General features: G+C 41.7%; 1 protein-coding gene across 2 annotated transcripts in view; it reads right to left on the reverse strand.

Moving 5' to 3' along the window:
- Blm (BLM RecQ like helicase) overlaps positions 1-22,175 on the reverse strand; it is an 83,321-nt gene that overhangs the window by 13,102 nt on the left and 48,044 nt on the right. For both annotated transcript variants that reach the window (XM_051148796.1, XM_051148798.1), the window contains 5 exons: positions 16,301-16,407; positions 15,217-15,377; positions 12,016-12,211; positions 6,614-6,804; positions 2,838-2,976 (listed from right to left, as the gene is read on the reverse strand). In XM_051148796.1, the coding sequence (XP_051004753.1) occupies positions 2,838-2,976; positions 6,614-6,804; positions 12,016-12,211; positions 15,217-15,377; positions 16,301-16,407 (794 nt within the window). The remainder of the gene's footprint in view (positions 1-2,837; positions 2,977-6,613; positions 6,805-12,015; positions 12,212-15,216; positions 15,378-16,300; positions 16,408-22,175) is intronic.

A 22,175-nucleotide genomic window follows, 5' to 3' on the forward strand; every position in this document is an offset into this window, starting at 1 on the left:
TTTTATTCTTTTTTTTTTTGGTTTTTCGAGACAGGGTTTCTCTGTGTAGCCTTGGCCATCCTGGACTCACTTTGTAGACCAGGCTGGCCTTGAACTCACAGCAATCCGCCTGCCTCTGCCTCCCGAGTGCTGGGATTAAAGGCGTGCGCCACCACGCCCGGCTCATACTTTTTATTCTTATTGTACATTTATTATTCAGAGACAGGGTCTCACACTGTGTAGCTTGGGCTAGCCTCGAATTCACAGAGATCTACCAGTACTTCGACTGGGCCCTCAGGTCAGTGCCACGTGTACTCCAGCAATAGCACTTACTTTCTTTTTTCAGTCTTTTAGTCTCAAGGGCTACAGATAGTCACCTAATAATGCCAGTCTGGCTTTTGCATCTGTTTTATCTTTCTAAAGTATTCAAGATTGTCTCTTAAGTCCCAATATGCCTCCATGGCATAAAAATTTGAGCACAAGGCATTTGAGTTCCTAAAATCCTTTGTCTGCCAAAAAAGAAAGGCTCCCCCCATAAACTCACTTTTCATCAGGTTGCTATGAAAACAAAAAACAAAAACAAACAAACAAAAAACCACGGAAGGCTGATCTCATAAGCAGAGAGGAGAGATCTCCACACCTCACTTTAGCCCACTGTAGTAAACTACTGTCTCTCTCCTCTAGCAGCCTAAGTGCTCACTGTCTACCTAAGTCAGCTGTTGCCCCTAAGCTCCCCATCCCCTATTAAGATGTGCACAAAACCCATATTCTAACTGCCTTACCATTTCCTCTCCAATTAGGGCAGCGTCTTGCTATATAGCCCAAGCTGGCCTCAGACTCTTGCTTCTTCCAATTCAGGCTCCTGGGTGCTGTGCCTAGATATGTATGCCACCACTCCCAGCTTTCTGTTTCTTTACTGTCACTTTAGTAGGGCCTCAAGCAGAAAAGACAGGGCGCCATCTTAAATTGGATGCTGTGTGTTAGAAAGATGGCTCAGCTTTTTTTTTTTTTTTTGAGACAGGGTTTCTCTGTGTAGCCTTGGCTGTTCTAGACTCGCTTTGCAGACCAAGCTGGCCTTGAACTCACCGAGATCCGCCTGCCTCTGTCTCCCTAGTGCTGGACTTAAAGGCGTGCGCCACCACAGCCAGGTGATGGCTCAGCTTTTAAGATCACTTGCTCCTGCAGAGGAACCAACTTCAGTTTCCAGCAAACACAGTGGGTGGCATACAACTGCCAGTAACTTAGCTCAAGGGGATCTGTCTCCCTTGCACACGTGTGCGTACTCATACACCAACAAACAACCCCGTCTCCCACATCCACACTTAAAATGGGGCACAGGAGAGATGGTTTGGCAGTTATGAGTGGTGGCTGTTCTTCCAGAGGACCTGGGTTTGAATTCCAGCACTCACATAGCAGCTTTACAATTGTCAGTAACTCTAGTTTCTGGGGGATCCACTGCTATCTTCTACCCTTTATGGGCACCAGGAATGCAAATGATACACAACCACATATGCAGCCAAAATACATACATAAAAATTTAAAAATTTAGATGGGCCAGGTGCGGTGGTGTACGCCTATAATCCCAGCTCTCCGGAGGAAGGGGCAGGTGGACCACTGTGAGCTCTACAAAGTAAGTCCAAGCAAGACAGTCAGGGCTATGACACAGAGAAACTCTGTCTCGAATAAAGACAGTCAGGGCTATGACACAGAGAAACTCTGTGTCAAATAAACAAACAAACAAACAAACAAATAGACAGACAATTTACAGGTAGTGCTCTAAGCAACTCATATTTTACTCACTCAAATGCATAAGCTTTACTACCATTATTATCTTTTGCATCATTATTCATGTGGGTGCATATGTTTGTGTATGTGTGTAGAGGCCAGAGGGCAGGCATGGGTTCTGTACCTCAGCTGCTATCTACCTGTTCCTTTTTGAGACAGGGTCTTTCATTGCCCTGGAGCTCACCAAGCAAGTAGGCTTCTGGATCGGGAAGCTCAGGGAAGCATACTTGTGTGTATGTACGTATGCAAGAGAGGTTAAAGTTAAGTCTCTATCTGAAGCTCTTCATTTTTACTACTGTGGCTAGCTGGCAAGCTCCTGGGATCTGCCCATCACCCCCCCACCCCACCCCCGTCACTAGGGCTTATAGGCAAGTACTGGTGTGCCCAGATCTTACATAGTGTTGGGACCCAAACTCAGATCCTCATGCCTATTGCAGCAGCAAGCACTTTATCCACTGAGCTGCCTCCCCAGCTCAAGTTTGGAATCCTTTCTTTCTTCCTTCCTTCCTTCCTTCCTTTCTTTTGGTCTGAGTAGCCCTGGCTGTCCTGGAACTCATTATGTAGCCAGGCTGGCCTCAAACTAAAGAGTTCTGCCTGCCTCTGCCTCCTGAGCTCTGCGATTGCCTGGCCCACAAGGGTTTCCTTTTGGAGGTTAAGGAGATCAAACTCAGTCTTTGTGCCATCTTGCTAGTCCTATTGTAATGTAAAAACTCTCTTCAGTGGCTTTCTTTTTTTTGGTTTTGAAAGACAGTATTTCTCTGGGTATCCCTGGCTGTCCTAGGGCTCACTCTGTAGACAGAGATTTGCCTGCTTTTGCCTCCCAAGTGCTGGAATTAAAGTCGTGCACCACCACCACCCGGCCAAGAGAACAAACTTTTTTTTCCTTTTTATTTTTTTGAGACGAGTTTTCTCTGTGTAGTCTTGGGACCCGCTTTGTAGACCAGGTTGGCCTGGAACTCACAGTGATCAGCTGCCATGCCCAGCTCTTAGTGACTTTTTACATCCACTTGTAATCACTTCTTCAGATGTTTAATTTTAACTGATATAATTCAAACACACAGTAGATAACTTACCCAAGAAAATGTCGACCAGCATGTTTAGAGTAAATCTTCCAGAAGGACCTATATTTCTTGTTCCTGATGATGAACTATGTTCTTGAACAAATCTTACAATATTTTTCACGTCATCAGTCACATCTTTTGTTTTATAATCCTACGAATAAAACAAACTATCTTCTGTTATAATTAAAATGAGACCCTGGTTACTAGAGCTTAATATTAACTATGGTAAGACTTATAATTTGTTTCCAAACTAAAATGAAGATTAAAGACTAAGGAAGTTTTGCCGGGTATTGTGGTGCATGCATGCCTGTAATCCCAGCATTCAGGAGGCAGAGGCAGGCAGATCACTCTGAGTTCGAGGCCAGCATGGTCTACAAAGTGAGTCTAGGACAGCCAAGATAACACAGAGAAACCCTGTCTCAAAAAAAAAAAAAAACCACACACACAAAAAACAAACAACAAACAACAAAAAACAAACCAAACAAACAAACAAACAAACAAACAAAAAACCTAAGGAAGTTTAAAAGGCTCATTCTTAAATTCTACAATAATTAGGGCTGTGTTGCTATTGCTTCAGATATATATCTTGTCTTTCAACTACCTACCAGCACTCTAAGTAGGAAACATAAGTCCTTCATCTTTACAACTCCTAGACCAGTGAGTGCTCTGTCCTTTATGTGACATCCTTTAGGATGAGAAGCACTGTCCATCAGTGCAGTTGATAAATTCTCTAATCTCTTTTCAGGCTTTGGTGCTATTGTATTGTATTGTTTGTTGGTTTTGTTTTCTGCTTACAAGGTTTCATTATATATAGCTTTGGCTGGTCTAGAACTTACTATGTAGACCAGGCTAACTCTGAACTCCTAGCTCCACCTCCTCAGTGCTGGGATTAACTATATGGGTCACCATACATGACAATCTCTTCTTTGCTAAATTATTTCCTTTTAGTTCCTCTTCTCATTTCTTCAGTGTCTGCCTACCTTTTAAAGTCTTCATTACTAGATGATCCTTCTGCCTTCATCTACCCTATTTCTCCATACTGGCATGTCCACTAAATTCCTAGCACAGAGCCTGTCAGAACAGGTGCTCCGCAAGTAAGTGAACTGATAGTAGCACTTCTAAGGTGAGTGGGCAGGAAGAACAACGAATCTCCAGATTCCACAGAGTAAATTACTCTCTGCTCTCCTTGCTCTCCTTATTTCAGCAACACTACTTTATTACTCTGCATTACATGCCTGCCTCCCTTCACTGGGTGTTCCTAGCACACTGAAGGTGGTTTCAATAATATAGCAAGTGTACAAAAGTCTGTAAACAGTGAGGCATTATAAATACTATAGCATGGAAGTATTAGCCAGGTGTACTGGCTCAATGCCTGTAATATCAATTCTTGGGAGTCTGAGGAAGAAGGAACACTGCAGACTTGAGGCCTGCCTGGGCTACACTGTGAGTTCTAGGACAGCCTGCGCTACTATTTTAGGTTGATTTCTGTTGCTGTGATGAAACAGTTTAACAAATGTAACTTAGGGGGGAAAGGATTTATTCTTGTTTACAGGTGTGTCTGTCACTGAGAGGTCAGAGCAGGAACAGTTAGAGGAACACTGCTTGTTGGCTCATGTTTAGCTAGCTTCCTTCTTCCTCCTTTTTTTTTTTTTCTGGTTTGTCGAGACAGGGTTTCTCTGTGTAGTCTTGGCTGTCCTGGAACTCACGCGGTAGACCAGGTCACCAGGCTAGCCTTGAAATCAGAGATCCACCTGCCTCCCCAGTGCTGGGATTAAAAGCATGTGCCACCATTGCCCGGCTAAAGATGTTATCTTTTTAAAAATAAAATAAAAAGGGTGAGGGCTTGGGAATTAAGTTCTTTGGTAGATCACTTGCCTAATATGCTTGAGTTCCTAGGACCAAGTCTCAGTGCCAGGGTGATTGTGCGTGTGTGTGAAATTGCCATAAGATAAGTACTGAATGAATGAATCTAACAGTCTCCAGGGTTATATTACACTTATCCAGAAGCCATGTTGTTGTCGTCATCCTCCTCCTCGACATCATCTCACTACGTAGCCCCACGTTGGCCTTAAATTTTCTATCTTCCTTGACTCAGTCTCTGAATTGCTGAGATTTATACCATCATGTTGTTTTCATTCTTTATAGTTAAAGAAATACATACTTTTCAAACATAATACTATTACTACTACTGTTTTGAGAATATCTTTAAATATAGGTTATAGTTGAATTTAAAATATCCTGCTAAACCAGGTGTAGTGGTACACGCCTTTAATCCTAGTACTTGAAGGCAGAGGCAGGCAGATCTCTTTTGAGTTCCAGGCCAGCCTGGTCTATAGACAGTTCCAGGCCAGCCAGGGCTACACAGAGAAACTCGTCTTAGAAAACCAAACCAAGGGCTGGAGAGATGGCTCAGAGGTTAAGAGCACTAGCTGCTCTTCCAAAGGTCCTGAGTTTAATTCCCAGCAATCACATGGTGGCTCAGAACCATCTATAATGAGATCTGGTGTGCCCTCTTCTAGCCTGAAGGCAGAATACTGTATACTTAATAAATAAACAAATCTTTAAACAAACAAACAAACAAACAAACAAACAAACTACCCTGTTTGCCCAGGATGGATCTTTTTTAACTTTTGGAAACAAGGTTTCAAGTAGCCCAAGTTGTCCTGAAGCACACCATGCAACGAAGAGTCCCTCATCTTCCTGCTTCTGCTTCCTAAGAACGGGGCTACAAACAGGGGCCACAATGCTTGGACTACTTTTACTCATTTGCTTTTTTTTTTTTTTTTTTTTTTTTTTTTGAGACAGGGTTTCACATTGTAGCCTTGGCTGTCCTAGTCTCACTAGGTAGACCAGACTGCCTCAAACTCAAACTTTTGCCTCCTGAGTGCAGAAATTAAAAGCATTTTCTATTACACCTGAACTACTTAAAACAAAAAAATATTTATTTATTTAGTATACAGTGCTCTGCCTGCATGTACACCTGCATACCAGAAGAGAGCACTAGATCACATTGTAGATGGTTGTGAGCCACCATGTAGTTGCTGGGAATTGAACTCAGGACTTCTGGGAGAGCAGCCAGTGTTTTAACCTCTGAGCCCTGAACTCCTTAAAAAAAGAAAAGAACAGCACATGTCAGAAATTTTCTTTTCTTTTTGGTTTTTCAAGTCAGGGTTTCTCTGTATAATAGCTGTGGCTGTCCTGGACTCACTTTGTCGAGACCAGGCTGGGCTCGAACTCAGAGATCTGCCTGCTACTGCCTCCCCAGTGCTGGGATTAAAGTCAAGTGCTACCACGCCTGGCAGAAATCATTATCATCATCATCATTATCATCTTTTTCATCTTCATCATTTTCTTCTTCTCCTTCTTTTTAATGTTTTTTTGAGACAGGATGTCCTTGTGTAGCCCTGGCCGTCCTGGGCTTGCTATGTAGACCAGGCTGGCCTTGAATTAATTCACAGCAATCTGCCTGCCTCTGCCTCCTGAGTGCTAGGATTAAAGTCGTGTACCACCATGCCCAGCTCAGAAATTTTCTTAATTACTAAGTAATTTTTGTTTGTTTGTTTCTTTAGTTCTTTCTTTTGTTTTTTTTGTTTATTGATTCATGGTTTTCTCTGTGTAGCCCTTGCTGCTCTAGAACTTACTCTGTAGACCAGGCTGGCTTTGAATTTATATATTCACATCCCTCTGCCTCCTGAATGGTGGGATCAAAGGCTTGCACCGCCAGCGCTACCACAACCACCACCACCACCACCACCAATGATTAAGTAATTTAAAATGACATCTTTTACCTTTGCTTTACAGCAATTGTCACAAGAAACATCTGGGTATTTCTTACAAAAATCAGGGTTAAATCCTTTTTCACCAAAGTAAGCTAAAAGCTGTATTCTTCTGCATTCTGCTATATTTTCACAGTAGTGCACCATGCTATATAAATTATTGAAGTGAGTTTCCTTTGTATGATAGTTTCCATCTTTTTCCACTAAAAGAGATGAAGCACAAACAAAATAAAATTTTATAGTAGAATTCCAAAAGAATAAAAAAGAATATTTAGAGTAGATTCATATAACTTTCTTTTCTATTTCTGTTTGCTTTTTGAGATAAGGTCTTGCTATGGTTAGAAGGGCTTTAAAATACCTTAGTTTCCTGTATGCAGACATGAGTCACTGTGCTCTGCTAGATTTAAACACAGAATAAGTAAATGACTACTAACAATGACATCCCTTTAAATTGCAATTTACTGGATGTTAAGTTCATCTCTCACAGTTTTAATTTTATAGGAATGTGTAGTTATCCTTTTTTTTTTTTTTTTTTTTTTTGAGGTAAAGTCTCACACTAAATAAACCCAAGATGGCCTTGAAATTGTGAAATCCTGTCTCCAAAATATCAGGATTACAGGCATAAACTATTTCACACTAAAATGTTTATTTCTCCACCCCCAAATTGAAAATCTGAAAATCCTCTTTACATCTTTATTATCTCAATGATAGAGGTTTGTGTTACACTTTCTCTCTAGGCAGACATGTGCTGAGCTGGAAGTCTAGAAGAAGCAGGTAGTTCCCATGGCTGAAATTCCAGTGAAACCCAGGCCTTCTAAAATTGTGGTCAAGAATTCAGGGGAGCTCTAGAGAACTGAGATAGGCGGTTGTTATGGAAGTTTTGGTTTCTTTGTAAACTAAGTTATGTTATGTAAATATGTTTTTGTTTTAATCCCAAGTGTGGGATTTCAATTTGGGCTCTACTATGTCCACAGCTGTGGGGCGTGGTCTTTGCCAGCTGGTGATGCCGGGCTTGTGTGGCACGGAGAGGGATGTGGTCTAGGACTCTGAGGGAGATAAATAGAAGAGCCCCGAGACAGAAAGTGTAGTGTGTGGCCTGTAGTATGTAGCAATATGGAGAGACCTGAGGTGGACGGTGTGGCAACTTGGAGACAGAGAGAGAAACGTTCAACTCAGTGGCTTGGAGGAGACTGCTTGCTGCGCCTGCGGTAGATGGAGACTGGTTTTCTCCCCAAAAGAACCCATTGACCCTAAACAGCTGGGAGAAGTAAAGGGGTCTGTGCCCCACTCAACTCCTTTCTCTTATCCAGGGTTAAGGGGTTAGTGGAACTGAAGTAGAGGTTTCAATACCCCAAAGAAAATAGTTTAAAAAAAAACAGGAGGTCCTAAATTTAAGGGAAATGGCAATACCTACATTTGTTGAATATTATTCAAACTAGTTATTTGAGGTAGTTCATGATTTTAACATTGCATTATACTATATTTCGGGTGTAGATATAAATTTGTGAAGTTGGAATTTTTGTAGGTGTTGTGATAAAATGAGTAGTGCAATAAAACAAATATGACAATTATGGTGGTATATGTCTCTAATCCTAGTACTTGGGAGGCAGGAGGATCATGAATTTATTACAAGCTTGGGTGTAGAGGTGACCTTCACTCACACCTTAATACGGTGTGTCTCTGTGTATTCACTGTTAATTGTTGGACCAGCAGTGAGCTAAATGCTATCAGATTCTGGTATTGTGACTGCTATTGAGGAGTCTTCTGTCTCAATATTGTATGAAAAAAAAAAAAGTCACTCCCTAATTATCTCTGATTGGTTAATAAGGACGATGAAGAGCCTATGACTGGGCAGAGGAGACAGTAGGCAGGATTTCTAGTGTGTGTGTGTGTGTGTGTGTGTGTGTGTTGGCCCCCAGATAGATAGAGAGAGAGAGAGAGATAGGAAAGGAGAGGGAAAGGAGAGGAAGAAGAAGAAGGTCCCTGGCCATGAGGAGCAACAGGCCATGAGGAGTTGCCATGGGGACAAAGATGAAGCAAGAGCAGCCAGGGAAAGACTAGAGGAAGTAGGCCTGGCTAGCATAGATGGGTTAAAATACACGAAAATCTATCTAGCTTAGTCCTTTAATGCTTATTTATAAATGTTACAGGTCCTTTCTGTCATATTTGGGAGCTAGAATGGGTGTAGAAAAAACATAACTCCAATACTTGAGTTACATAGTGAGACCTTGTCTCAAAAACACAAAACAAAACAAAAACAAAACAAACAAACAAACAAACCCCAAGACCAGGACTATCCAGGCATCATGGAGCATACCTTTAATTCCAGCATGCAGGTGGCAGAAACAGGCAGATTTCTAGAAGTTGAAGGACAATCTGGTCTACGTTGTCAGTTCTATGTCAGTCAGAACTACATAGTGAGGCCCTGTCTCAAACAAGTACCACCACCCCCTAACAAAAAGCCACAAGGACTGGAGATGTAGTTCAGTGGTAGAGAGCTTGCCTAGCATGTACACACACGACCCTGGGTTTGATCCCTAGCATCCCCTATACATGCTTACACAAAACAGAAACTAGGAGTAGGAGTAACCTATTGGAGGCCAAGAATTAAGAACAAGAAACGGGGCTGAAGAGATGGCCGAGCAGGTTAAAGCGCTGCTGTTAAGCCTGATGACCTGGGCTTAATTCCTAGAACCCACATAGTGCAAGGAGAGAACAAACTCGTGGAAGCTGTTGTTCTCTGACCACCACACATGCATGTGGCACGTGCACCCAGAAAAACGTAACCTGCCCCTGGTGTGTATTCTCCATTCACAATCAATCATGGTTACTTAAGAATCAAATTACTATTTTCCTTCCAGGTTCTAAGTATTATTTTTTCAAATGCTTGCTAAGTTATCAGGATTTAAATATGTAGGCTTAATAATACAAATGTTTTTAGAGTTACGAAAGGTCATGCCTACCCCCATCCACCCTGTTTTTTCGAGACAGGGTTTCTCTGTGAAGCCTTGGCAGTTCTGGACTGGATTTGCAAACCAGGCTGGCCTTGAACTCACAACACCTGCCTCTACCTCCCAGAGTCCTGGGATTAAAGGCATGCGCCACCACGCCCTGCTGAAAGGTCTTGTCTTGATAAACCTATTTTCAGTTGAAAATATACCAGGACACTGCACTTAATGCACCTCTCCTACTGAGGATCCCAGATGAGTAACCCAGTAGACTGTGAGCTGTCAGTTACTGACTCCTGTGGTTGTAAGGCTGATTTCAAGCTGAGGCTGCCAACACCTCAGATCACAAGAAAAGACCAAGCTGTATTTCACTAGCTCACAAAAACTTCAACACTAGGGTTTGGAGAGATGGCTCAGTGGTTAAGAGCACTTGCTGCTCATGCAGAGGATGTGGGTTTGGGTCTCAGCACTCACATGGCAGACCATATTCAGCTATAACTCTAGTTTCAGGGAATCTCATGCCCTCTTCTGATTCCCACAGGCACCAGGCACACAGTGGCTCACATATACATTCAGGCATTTACACATACACATAAAATAAACATTACAAACCCCTCGCCAGGACTCCCCACACTAATACTAAAAATTTAAAGGATGGTTCAACTGAATGTATAAACCTATCATAAGGCTGAAATCTGTCAAGCCACCATAAATGGGAAACTGCGTGTCCAGGTTTTGCTTAAAAACACCAAAAAGCAAACCAAATGTAAACAATTCATTGCTTTGAACTGAGCATCAATTTGGCACAGTGAAAGAATCATGCCCAGGCTTTGCAGCTGAATGAACTTGGGTGGCATTAGGGGATCTGCTGCTCACTGATTCTAGACCTCATTTTCTTCTCTTCAATGAGGTATGTAATAGTTTTATCAGAGTTGTGGTAAAGATAAAGTGGGCCGATAGGTAATAAAGCATTTAAAACAGCCTATGGAGCTGGCTTGGTGGTTTACTGCTGTAATCCATGCACTGAAAAGCCTGAGGCAGGGGATCATGAGTTCAAGGCCAACCTGGGCTACAAAGTGAGACTATATCTCAAAAGAAAACCACCACCACCACCACCAAACCAGCAAACAATAAGAAACTAACATATGGGAAGTAAAACAGCATCTGTACCAATGGCCACACTGCATCAGGTCATTCCTCCAATAAATGTTCCCTCAAGTATCTTGAGGACAAGTTACAAAATCTTGTAGCTCACAGGAATTACTGTGGCTAGTGCCATTTTCCATGCTCAGTACCTGCGCCAGCACAAATAAGATCATAGTCTCAAAAATATAGGAACAGATTGCAAAACAGATTTAACTTAAAACAAGAAAAAAAAAAAAAAAAAAAAAGCACAAATAATAAAATCAAATTCTAAAATACAGATTCATTTGACCTAAGACAGTTGAAATTTATCCAATATACATAACTGTACAAATGCTGAAAGATACCTGTACAAGGCTGTCTAGCACTACATGGAGATAACAGTAAAAGATAATAAAAACTTAAATATTTATTAAGCGGGGTTTGCAATTTTCTGTAGCACTATGTAATTGAAACAATTACACAATATATAATAGACTCATATAAATGAGTCTATATACAATTATCTTTAGATTTTGTTTGTTTTTTAAATGACATTTATTTATTTATGTGTGCAAATGAACACATGCATATGAATATATGCATGTATATACATGTGCTACCGCATAAGGTATGAAGGCCAGAGGACAACTTTTGGGGGTACAGAACTCAGGTTATCAGGCTTGGTGGCAAGCATCTAACCACTGAGACATCTTGAAGACCACCCATTTACATTTAAAAACACTTGCATTTGGAAAGGGTAAATATCAAACACAAGATGCTGCCTGCCTCTAATGGAAAAGAATAAAGCAGAAGAGGGCTACCGGAGTGGGGCAGAGGTGTTTGGCTCTATTGCCCCTCCTTTTCTTCTAAGACTGGGTCTCACCATTCTCCCTTGCTTCTGAGACAGCGTTTCACAATGTTGCCTGGACCAGCCTCAGCCTCAACTCAATTCCTAGGCTCAAGCAAACTCCTATGTCAGCTTCCTCAGTCTGCTTTCCCCTAGTCTGCATTAACCTGGATGGTAGCTCATTATTTTCTCTTGTTTTCCCATGAAATGGTGTATTATATGTAAGGGTGCATAAGATTGGGTCTGGAAGAGTATAAAGGAATCCACTATCTGAAGTTTAGCCTGCCTGGTTTGGAATTGCTCTGCTTTGTGCATGTATCGCTCGACTTTACCAAACAAGTATATACTACCTTTATGACAAACAAAGTTTACAATATTAAATGCCTCTATTTTCTATGACTATTTAATGAAAACAGAACCAAATACTACAACAGCATAGTTAGACTGTTCCCATGAGATGAAGTGTGACAGAATGTCATGTGGTATTGGCTTACTCATTATAAGTCTCTTCAGTCTGGTCACATCATGATAGGCATAGAAAAGCACACAGTGAGATATTTCCCCATCTCTCCCAGCTCGGCCGGATTCCTGGTAGTAACCCTCCACAGATTTAGGTAGAGATGCATGAATCACAAATCGCACATCCGGTTTGTCAATTCCCATTCCAAACGCTATTGTTGCACATATAACCTGGTATGAAAATGAAAGCTTATTAGTCTCATAATGCATTTAAAGGAACACTTTAAGACTAGATAATTCCAAAAACTATTTGTTATCTTAAATAACAATTTAGGGTAACTGCACACATCGATATTTATCATGACCAAGGTGAGATTTTCATATTGGTAACTTGTGATTCTCTTCAGATCCAAGAAGGTAACAAGATGCTCAGGGTGGCAGGGTCTTTCTGTGTGCTTTGGTATTACCTCTGAAGGACTCAGAATCAACTGCAGCCAGCCCTTTGTGTGCTGGTTGTTTGTCCTGTTTCTGATAGGCACGTGTGGTGGGTGTTGTTTACATAGCCATGACTTCCAAGTTAAGGTGCAGAAGCAATGTCTTGGGCCCCAGGGTGGTATCTAGCCCTCAGAAGTAATGGCTGCTAGTTCTTCCCATGACCAGAAACAATGACATTCTCATCTGCTCTTGTGTCTCATCAGTCTTTGACATAGTACCAAATGTAACTTGGTACCACATGTAACTTATTTTATTTGAAATCATAAATAGCTGATTTCAAAGTAAAAGCTTATGAAATTTAAACTGTAGGTAAAAGCCTAAATTGTTTATACAAAAAGAAAACAAAACCAACACTATAAAAATAAAACAGAAAAACCAGGGATTATCCTCCTGGTCCATACAAATCATTTAGTGGAAGCCAGGTAACAGTTACTCTTTAGAAGCTTGACAAATTTTTATCAATTTCCAGGCCTGAAGAGAGGTTCAGTTGTTAAGAGTGTGCACTGCTCTTGCAGAGAACTCAGGGTTAGTTCCCAGCACCCATGCTGAGCAGCTCACAACTGCCTATTCACCCCAGGTGATCCAATGCCCTCTTCTGTCTTCTGTGGGCACCTGCATTTACGTATAGAGAATTTAAAATAAAATGAGCTTGGCTTTGTAAGCAGCTCTACAATTGCCTGTAACTCTAGCTCCAGGAGAAATCCAGTATCTCTTCTGGACTAGGAGCACCTATATTCACATGTGCACATTTTGCCCCCGCTGTCATATACACAGTTAAAAATAAAAAAATAACACCCCCAAGAGAATATTTCAATTGAAAACCTAGGACTTATTTGATCAAGGCCAAAATACTTTGTTTAGGCGAAATTACATTATACAAATAAAGTGGTCTATTTTTAGCACTTAAAAATGACTTGATATTGCAAGAATAGCATTTCAAGAGTGACAGAAATATCTAGTAGTCATACTACGCTAATGACATGATTTTGCCATTATGAGTAAAGGAGGAACTACAACCCACAGGCACAGGGTCAGCAGATCAGTGTATTTATCAGTACAGGATGCCCTGGCTTACAGTCAAGGTTACTCATCTATCTACACTTATGGCTCCTGACTAAAAGGAATGTCCTAGGAAAGAGAAAGCTTACGGTGGCCTCTTATAATGGAGAGGGGACAAAAGGCTGTACCAGAGTGACCTGCAAACTTCTGTGCAGCAAGCTGCAGCTATCAGTGTTAGGTGAGTACATGGCTCTGAGGCACATGGTACAGGTTATCAAGAAGCCAGATGATGCCAATCATTTCTGAAAGTTCTTTTTATTTATTTATTTATTTATTTATTTATTTTTATTTATGACAGGCTCTTATATGGCCCAAGCTGGCTTCAAACTCATGAGATTCTGGCCTCAGCCTCCCAAGAGAGGATCACAGCATAAGCTACCATGCTCAATTATCAATTATGAACACTGATATAACTGGAAGAAAATGGCTTTGTTTAATTTTCCCCCCCACTTCCAGACAGGGTTTCTCTGTGTAATAGCCCTAGTTGTCCTGGACTCTCTTTGTAAACCAAGCTGGCTTCGAACTCATAGAGATCTGCCCACTTCTGCCTTCCCAAGTGCTGGGATTAAAGGTGTGCACCACCACCACCCAGAAGTGGCTTTGTTTAATCTAACATCCTTATTTCTGTGTAGTTTGAGAGAGGGTCTCAACTCTATATAGTCCTGGTTGCCCTGGAACTTGTTATACAGACCAGATACTCCTCAAACTCACAAAGATTATCTTTCTTCCTATCTCCATAGAGCTGGATTAAAGGTATGTATACCACACCTGGCTAGTGTGTGTGTGTGTGTGTGTATGTATGTATGTATGTATGTATGTATGTATGTATGTATGTATATATATATATATATTTTTTAACACCCCCCCCAAAAAACAACAACAACAACAACAACAACAACAAAAACCACTTATGCTTTATATGCTAAAGATACAGTTTATGTTGTTGTTTACTTTTTATTCACCCACGTGCAAATCCTTAGTTTGTTTTTAGTTTTTTTGAGACAGGGTTTCTCTGTGTTATCTTGGCAGTTCTAGGCTTGCTTTGTAGACCAGGCTGGCCTTGAACTCACAGTGATCTACCTGCCTCTGCCTCAAAGGCACACGCCCCCGGCGCCCGGCAACTAGGAGTCTTTCTTGACTACTCTTTACCTTAATTGTATCCAGCCCTGTATAATTTATTTTAGTGTAAGAATCTAAACTGAGCCAAGCAGTAGTGGTGCATGCCTATAATCCCCGCACTTGCGAGGCAGAGGCAGGCAGATCACCGAGGTCAAGGCCAGCCTGGTCTACAGAGGGAGTTCTGGGACAGCCAGGACTACACAGAGAACCCCTGTCTCAAATATCAACAAAACAAAGCAAAAAATAATCTAACATGGTTTTACTACCAGGTAACTAATGCCATAGTTGAATAATGGCTTACTTAACAAAATTACAATGCCAGGCATGGTGGCACATGCCTTTAATCTCAGCACTTGGGAGGCAGAGGCAGGTGGATCTCTGTGAGTTCGAGGAGAGCCTGGTCTACATGGCAAGTTCCAGGACAGTCGAGATTATATAGAGACCTTGTTTCAAAACAAACAAACAAGCAAACAATCCCTCCAAGTCCCCAAGCCTCCCCCCCACCAAAAAGAAAACTATGATGTGTGTTATACGCATGTGTTGCTGACTTCTGCAAGCATCACCTGGCAGCCGTCCTGGTTGATCCATTTGTGCTGCACCTCATCTCTGGCTGAATCACTGAGGCCCGCATGGTAAGCCAGAGCAGCAAGACCATCTCTTTGTAAGGTGTCGGCCATTGTGTCACACTCCCGCCTGGAGAGGCAGTAAATTATCCCCGAGTCATCTGTCAAGAAGCCCAAAGAGTATTGCGGAACCAGGACTTTCCACTTAAATAACAACACATTTATGGTGTGTTCTTAGAAACACATGCCCTATAAATACATCTTTGTAGCATTCTTCTGATACAGGATGATTATGTAAGACAGTTTAAGCAAGGAATTCATGAACACAGAAAACAAGGCTGGACTTGTAACCCTGTTCCTGTGAGGGCAACCTGGACTAATCCTGGGCTGTCTCACAAAACCCAATAGTGGGAGATACCTTGATGCAACTTTGTAGAAGATATAATAAAAATTATCAAGAATCTAGTAAATATCCTTTGACTCAATTTCCCTCTAGGAAACTAACTTAGGAAAGAAAATAGTACAAGGATTTATGCCAAAAATTTTGGTATAAAAGAAGCTCAATAGAAAACATGTGGGGATAATTAAGATAGAGGATTATGAAATAAATATACTATAACAACTAAGTTATACAAAGTTTACAAAAGCCATGGGAAAATGATCAAGATGTTGAAAATGGGTTACATTAAAAATGTTAGGAATGTCAGAAACTCATTTTAGTTAACATAACACAACACCTGGGAGAAGGCACTAAAACAAAGGACTGTTTTATTCATATACTGACAGATGCCAGAGAAAAAGACACTGAAACCAGGAATTATAATGTAGATGTGTAGGAAGTATATTGAATAATTTTTTGTTAGGGTTTATTGTTATCTAACCAAATGAGATTTCAAAATTATAATATTCCCTACAAATAGCAAGCTGGTGCTATCTATCATCACGCAAAAAAGACATATAATTTCATATATTCTATTGTAATACAATATATATAATAGATTAAAATAAAGTTTTATTTTATATATATAAAACTTTATTTTAGTCTATTATCTTTAGATATAATTAATTATACAACTATACTTACATGGATGATGTTTTCGGATCCATTCTAGGCAATCAAATGCCACTTTTTTGGGTTTCTTTGGTAATACGTAGTATTTCAGATTGTGTCTATTAAAACTCATGCTAAACCTAAAAGAAGATCAAAACATAAAATTTAACTATTGTGAGAAAATACAGTTGCACCCACTATCATCAACTGAATGTTTTTCACCTAAAATTCTCCCCCCGCCCTCAGTGCTGGCATTAGGAGGTGGGGTCTCTAGGAGGAACTAGGTGGGGAGGGTAGAGTTACCAAGGAGATTGGGGTCCTTATAAAAACAGAGGAATTGAAGAGATAGGTCAGCTGTTAAAGAGCTCTGTCAGAGGACTGGAATTTGGATTCCAACACCCACATTAGACATCTCAGAAACCTCTGTAACTCTAGTTCCAAGAGATTAAACATCCTCTTCTGGCCTCCATGGGTACCCACATATACATAGACATAGTAAAGTGAATCTTTTTGTTTGTTTTTGTTTTTTGAAACAAGGTTTCTTTGTGTAGCCTTGGCTGTCCTGGAACTCACAGAGATCCACCTGCCTCTGCCTTGAGTGCTGGGATTAAAGGTGTGTGCCACCATGCCAGGCCTGTAAAACAAATCTTAAAGGGAAAAAACACACCCAAACAGAGACCCTGCAGACCCTCCCCTCCTTGGTATATATGGCTCCAGTGGGAATACTCCCATGTACAAAACAGGGAGGGGGACTCCACCAGGCAAAGGATGAGCTGGAACTTTGAACTTTTTATCTCAGAATCCAGAACCACAAGAAATAGATTCTGTTGTCTGAGTTATCCAGTCTATGATGCTATTACAGCAGCTGAAATGAAGGCAGCATTTTCAAACATTAAATACTGATTTTTTTCCCCCACCATGTAAACCTCATTAATGGTCTTACATTGACCATTATCCCTGGCAAGTGATATAATAAAACAGTGAAATGCACATTAGATAAAGAATTAAAGATAAAAAGAAAGTGGTTATAAAGAAGGATGTCTACAGACTAGATGATGGAGATTCGGACTGTAGATTGAAAAAAAAAAAAAAAAAGGCAAATCAGGAGCAGAGTCTCAAAGGTGATGTAGACTGAAGCCAGAGGTGGGGTGCAGGCAGATGGCTCGGTGGGTAAAGTGCTTACTGTACAATCATGAGGAACTGAATTTGAATCCCCAGCACCCATGCAATACGCTCTGCACAGCAGCATGCTCCAGGAGCCTTGCCACTGGCAGGTGAACACAGGAGGGCCTGAGAGACTCACCTGGACAGCAGGTAATTAGTCTAGCCTAATTGGTAAGCTCCAAGTTCATCAAGACATCCTGTCTCAATTATGGTGGAGAGAAAGACACCAGATGCTGACCTCTGGCTTATGCACATACACAGACACAGAGACACACACACAGTTGTTGTTGTCGTCTTAAAGCAGAGATGGCTAAAGTCTTAAAAGATACAATAAACAACTGTAACTTAAATATTTAAAGATAAAGGGGAGCAGTATACACATAGCACATGCATGAAATAGCGCATGGCCACTTTTCTTTTGTTCTATGCTATAAAGGGAACGTGGAGACTGACACCCATAGACCTCTTTCTCTAGGGGATTGCTCTTGGCACCCATTTACTCCTTCATGGTGCCTTAGTTCATTCTCTGTATTATCGTCTGACCTGTATTTCTAGACTCGTCTTGTAGGACAATTCCAAGGGCACTAAAAGATTCTCCTGCCTTTACCTCTTTCCCTCCCAAGGCAGGTTTCTTAGAAGATTCGGTTCTATCCTCAACCAACTATTCACATATCACATTTTAAATGTTTATTACTTTTCTTTCTCTGTCACTACCATCCTACAAAATATCTGCTGTGGTCCAGGTGTCACCTCTGTCCAGTCCTTGAGAATACCTTGGAACAAGTTCATGTAGCGCTTAGATGCATCTGTCCCTGAGTCAACACAGTAGATAGTTATTAGCCTCAGGTGGGAAGGTTGCTTATACACAGGGGAACAAAGATGGGGAAGAACCACCATTGCCTCGAGGTCTTGTATTCCAAACCCAAGCCAGATGGCTTATGCAGCAAGCAGCAGTGATCAGAGCATGTGTGTGCACTGGTAGTCTTCAAGATTTCTCTCTCTGAAACTTAAAGCAATGCCACCAAAATCAGGGATATGACAAGGCTGTCCACTCTCTCCGTATCTTATTCAACATAGTACCTGAAATGCTAGCTAGATCAATAAGACAACTAAAGGAGATCAAGGGGATACAAATTGGAAAGAAGTCAAAATATCCCTATTTGCAGATGACATGATGGTATACATAACTGACTCCCCAAAATGCTACCAGAGAATTCCTATAGCTAATAAACACCTTCAGTAAAGTGGCTGGATATAAAATTAACTCCAAAAAACCCAGTAGCCCTCTTTTACACAAAGGATAAATGGGCTGAGAAAGAAGTTACGGAAACAATAGCCTTTACAATAGACACAAATAATAGAAAATATCTTGGTGTAAGTCTAACCAAGCTAGTGAAAGACCTGTATAACAAAAACGTCTTGTGATAGGCACAGGGGCACAGGCCTATAATCCCAGCACTCGGGAGATAGAGGCAGGCGGATTGCTGTGAGTTTGAGGCCAGCCTGGTCTACAAAGTGAGTCCAGGACAGCCAAGGCTACACAGAGAAACCCTGTCTCAGGGAGGAGGAAAAAAAAAAAAAAGTGAGTAAAGGTGCTTGCCATGAAGACAAAGAACATTGTCAATAAAACAAAATGGCAGCCTACAGATTGGGAAAAGATCTTCACCAACCCTACATCAGACAGGGGCTAATATCTAAAAGTTATAAAGAAGTCAAGAAATTAGACACCCAACAACCCAAATAACTCAATTAAAAAGTGAGGTATAAGCCATGAATGGTGGCACATGAGTCTAATTCCAGCACTTGGGAGGCAGAGGCAGGTGGATCACTGTGAGTTCAAGGCCAATTTGGTCTATAAAGCAAGTCCAGAACTACACAGAGAAACTCTGTCTTGAAAAACAAAAAACAAAATAAAAAAGAGGGGTACAGAACTAAGCAGAGAATTCTCAGCAGAGGAATCTGGAATGGCCGAGAAGCACTTAAAGAAATGCCCAACGTCTGTTAGTCATCACGGAAATGCAAGATTCCATCTTAACCTGTCAGAATGGCTAAGATCAAAAACTCAAGTAACAGCAGATGCTGGTGAGGATGTGGAGAAAAGGGAACACTCCTCCATTGCTGGTGGGAGTGCAAACTTTTACAACCACTTTGGAAATCAGTCTGGCATGTTCTCATAAATTGGGAATTCTACCTCAAGACTCAGCTATACCACTCCTGGGCATATACCCAAAAGATGTCCCACCATACAAGGACATTTGCTCAATTATGTTCATAGTGACTTTATTCATAGTAGCAGAAACTGGAAACAACCCAGATGTCCCTCAACCAAAGAATGGATAAGAAACTGTGGTACATTTATACAATGGAATACTACTCAGCTATTAAAAACAAGGAAATCATGAAGTTTGCAGGCAAATGGATGGAACTAAAAAAGATTATCCTGAAGGAGGTAACCTAGACACAGAGAGACACTCATGGCACATACTCACTTATAAGTAGATAATCAGTCTACAATCCACAGATCTAAAGAAGCTAAGTAACAAGGAGGGCCCAATGGAGGATGACTGAATCTCACTCAGAAGGGGAAAACAGACATTGGAAGTGGATAAGGAGAGAGAACTGGGTGGGAGAGGGGGTGGGAAGGGGGATGAGGGTGGGGATCAGGTGCGGGGAGAGCAGGGGTGGAGGGTGAAAAGGCTGGGAGAGAGAAGGGAAACCAATGGGGAGGGGCATCTCTGGGAGAAGCTAGAAACCTGAGACAGGGTAGGTTACTGGGGGAGGATCTGGGGGTGATTCTAGCTGAGACTCCTAGCAGCTGGGGATATGGAGCCTACAGTGACTACCTCCTATAGTGAGACAGGACTTCCAGTGGAGGGAGGGGGACACCAACCCATCCACAAAACCTTCAATTCAAACTTTACCCTGCCTTCAAGGCGTGCAGGGATAAAGATGGAGCAGAGATTGAAGGAAGGGCCAAACAATGACTGGCCCAACTTAAGACCTTCGCTAATGGAAAGAGCCACCCCTGATACTATTACCGATACTCTGCTATGCTTACAGAGACTAGCATAACTGTCCTCTGAGAGCTCCACCCAGCAGTGGATCAAAACAGGTGCAGAAACCCACCACAGTCAAACATTAGGTGGAGCTTGGGGAGTCTGGGGAAGAGTTGAGACAAGGATAGAGGGACCCAGAGGGGACAAGAACTCTGCAAGAAGACCACAGAGTCAAGTAACCAAGGACCATGGGGGCTCTCAGAGACTGAGCCACCAATCAAAGAATATGCATAGATTGGACCTAGGTCCCCTACACATATGATGAGCAGCTTGTTCTTCATGAGGGTCCCCTAGCAATTAGAATGGGGCTGTCTCTGACATGGGCTCTGTTGCCTGCTGTGGGTCATTTGCCCCTAGCTGGGCTGCCTTGTTTGGCTTCAGTAGAAGAGGATGTGCTTGGTCCTGAAGTGCCTCAGGCAGGTTGAGGGGGGCGGGGGGGGGGGGGGGGGGGAGATATGTTCCCTTTTTCTAAGAAGGGAGGGAGGAAGGGAGGAGGAGGGTGGGACTGGGAGAGGGGAGAGGTTTATGATAGTGGTGTGAATTGAATAAATTAAAAAAAAAAAACTCTCTCTCTGATGCTCCTACTCCATGCTGCTGGCTAACAGCTCTGTTCCCTCTCACAACTTTACATGTTGGTGGGGCTTCCCCCTACATGTGACTTCCCCATCTCCTTTTTTTCCTTTGTCTACTCCTTAAATGAGAAACACCTTCAAATATCTGTATGTCTTTTCTCCTTTTCTCAACTGCTCCCTCAGCATAGGCTGTTCCCTATTCATGTGCTTAGACAGTGGTCTATAACTGGAGTATGCATGCCCTAGGGCTTCACCGAGACCTTCTAAGAACACATGAGTTCAGATGCTTTTAGGGCAGCGGTTTTCAACCTGTGGATTGCAACCTTTGGGGTTTAACCACCTTTTACACAGGTTACCTAAGACATTAGGAAAAAAAAGATATTTATATCATGATCCATAAAAGCAAAACTACAGTTAAGAAGTAGCAATGAAAATAATTTTATGGTTGGGAGTCACCACAACATGAAGAACTGTATTAGAAAGTCGCAGCATAGGCAGGTGTGGTGGTGCACGCCTTTAATCTCAGCATTTGGGAGGCAGGCGGATTTCTTTGAGTTTGAGGCCAGCCTGGTCTACCAAGCAAACCTAGGATAGCCAGGACTACAAGAGAAACCCTGTCTTGGAAAATAAATAAATAAATAAATAATTGCAGCATGAGGAAGACTGTGAACCACTACACTAAGGGAATCTAAAGCCTCAGTTTTCATGTCTACTTTCCCTAAAACAGACATGAGAATGGTCTTGCACTCCAGACATCTTACTGGCTACTTCTTTCCTATTTTTCACTTCATTAAGCCTCTTTCTACTTTCTACATACCAACAATGAAACCTCATCTTCCACCTATTCACATTGGTCCAGGACATCAAACAAAACAAAGTAAACTATGGCATGGGTATAAAAATTTCGTCAAAGCATCAGAAGCCTTTGGAGGGTGGCCTGTGCTTATCTGTTTTACCTATTTTTGTTAAGAGTAAAGAGTATCATTGGGAACAAAGAACTCCAGCCTTGGGGGTTCTAATTTCAGATGTAAAGTCAGCAATGTAGTGGAAAGGGCTCAAAAGGGCTGACCCCCGAAGCTGCCACAGGATGCAGGACTCTGAGTCTTGTGATACTAC

Source organism: Acomys russatus, chromosome 7, assembly GCF_903995435.1.
Source record: "Acomys russatus chromosome 7, mAcoRus1.1, whole genome shotgun sequence".
Lineage (NCBI taxonomy): Eukaryota > Metazoa > Chordata > Mammalia > Rodentia > Muridae > Acomys > Acomys russatus.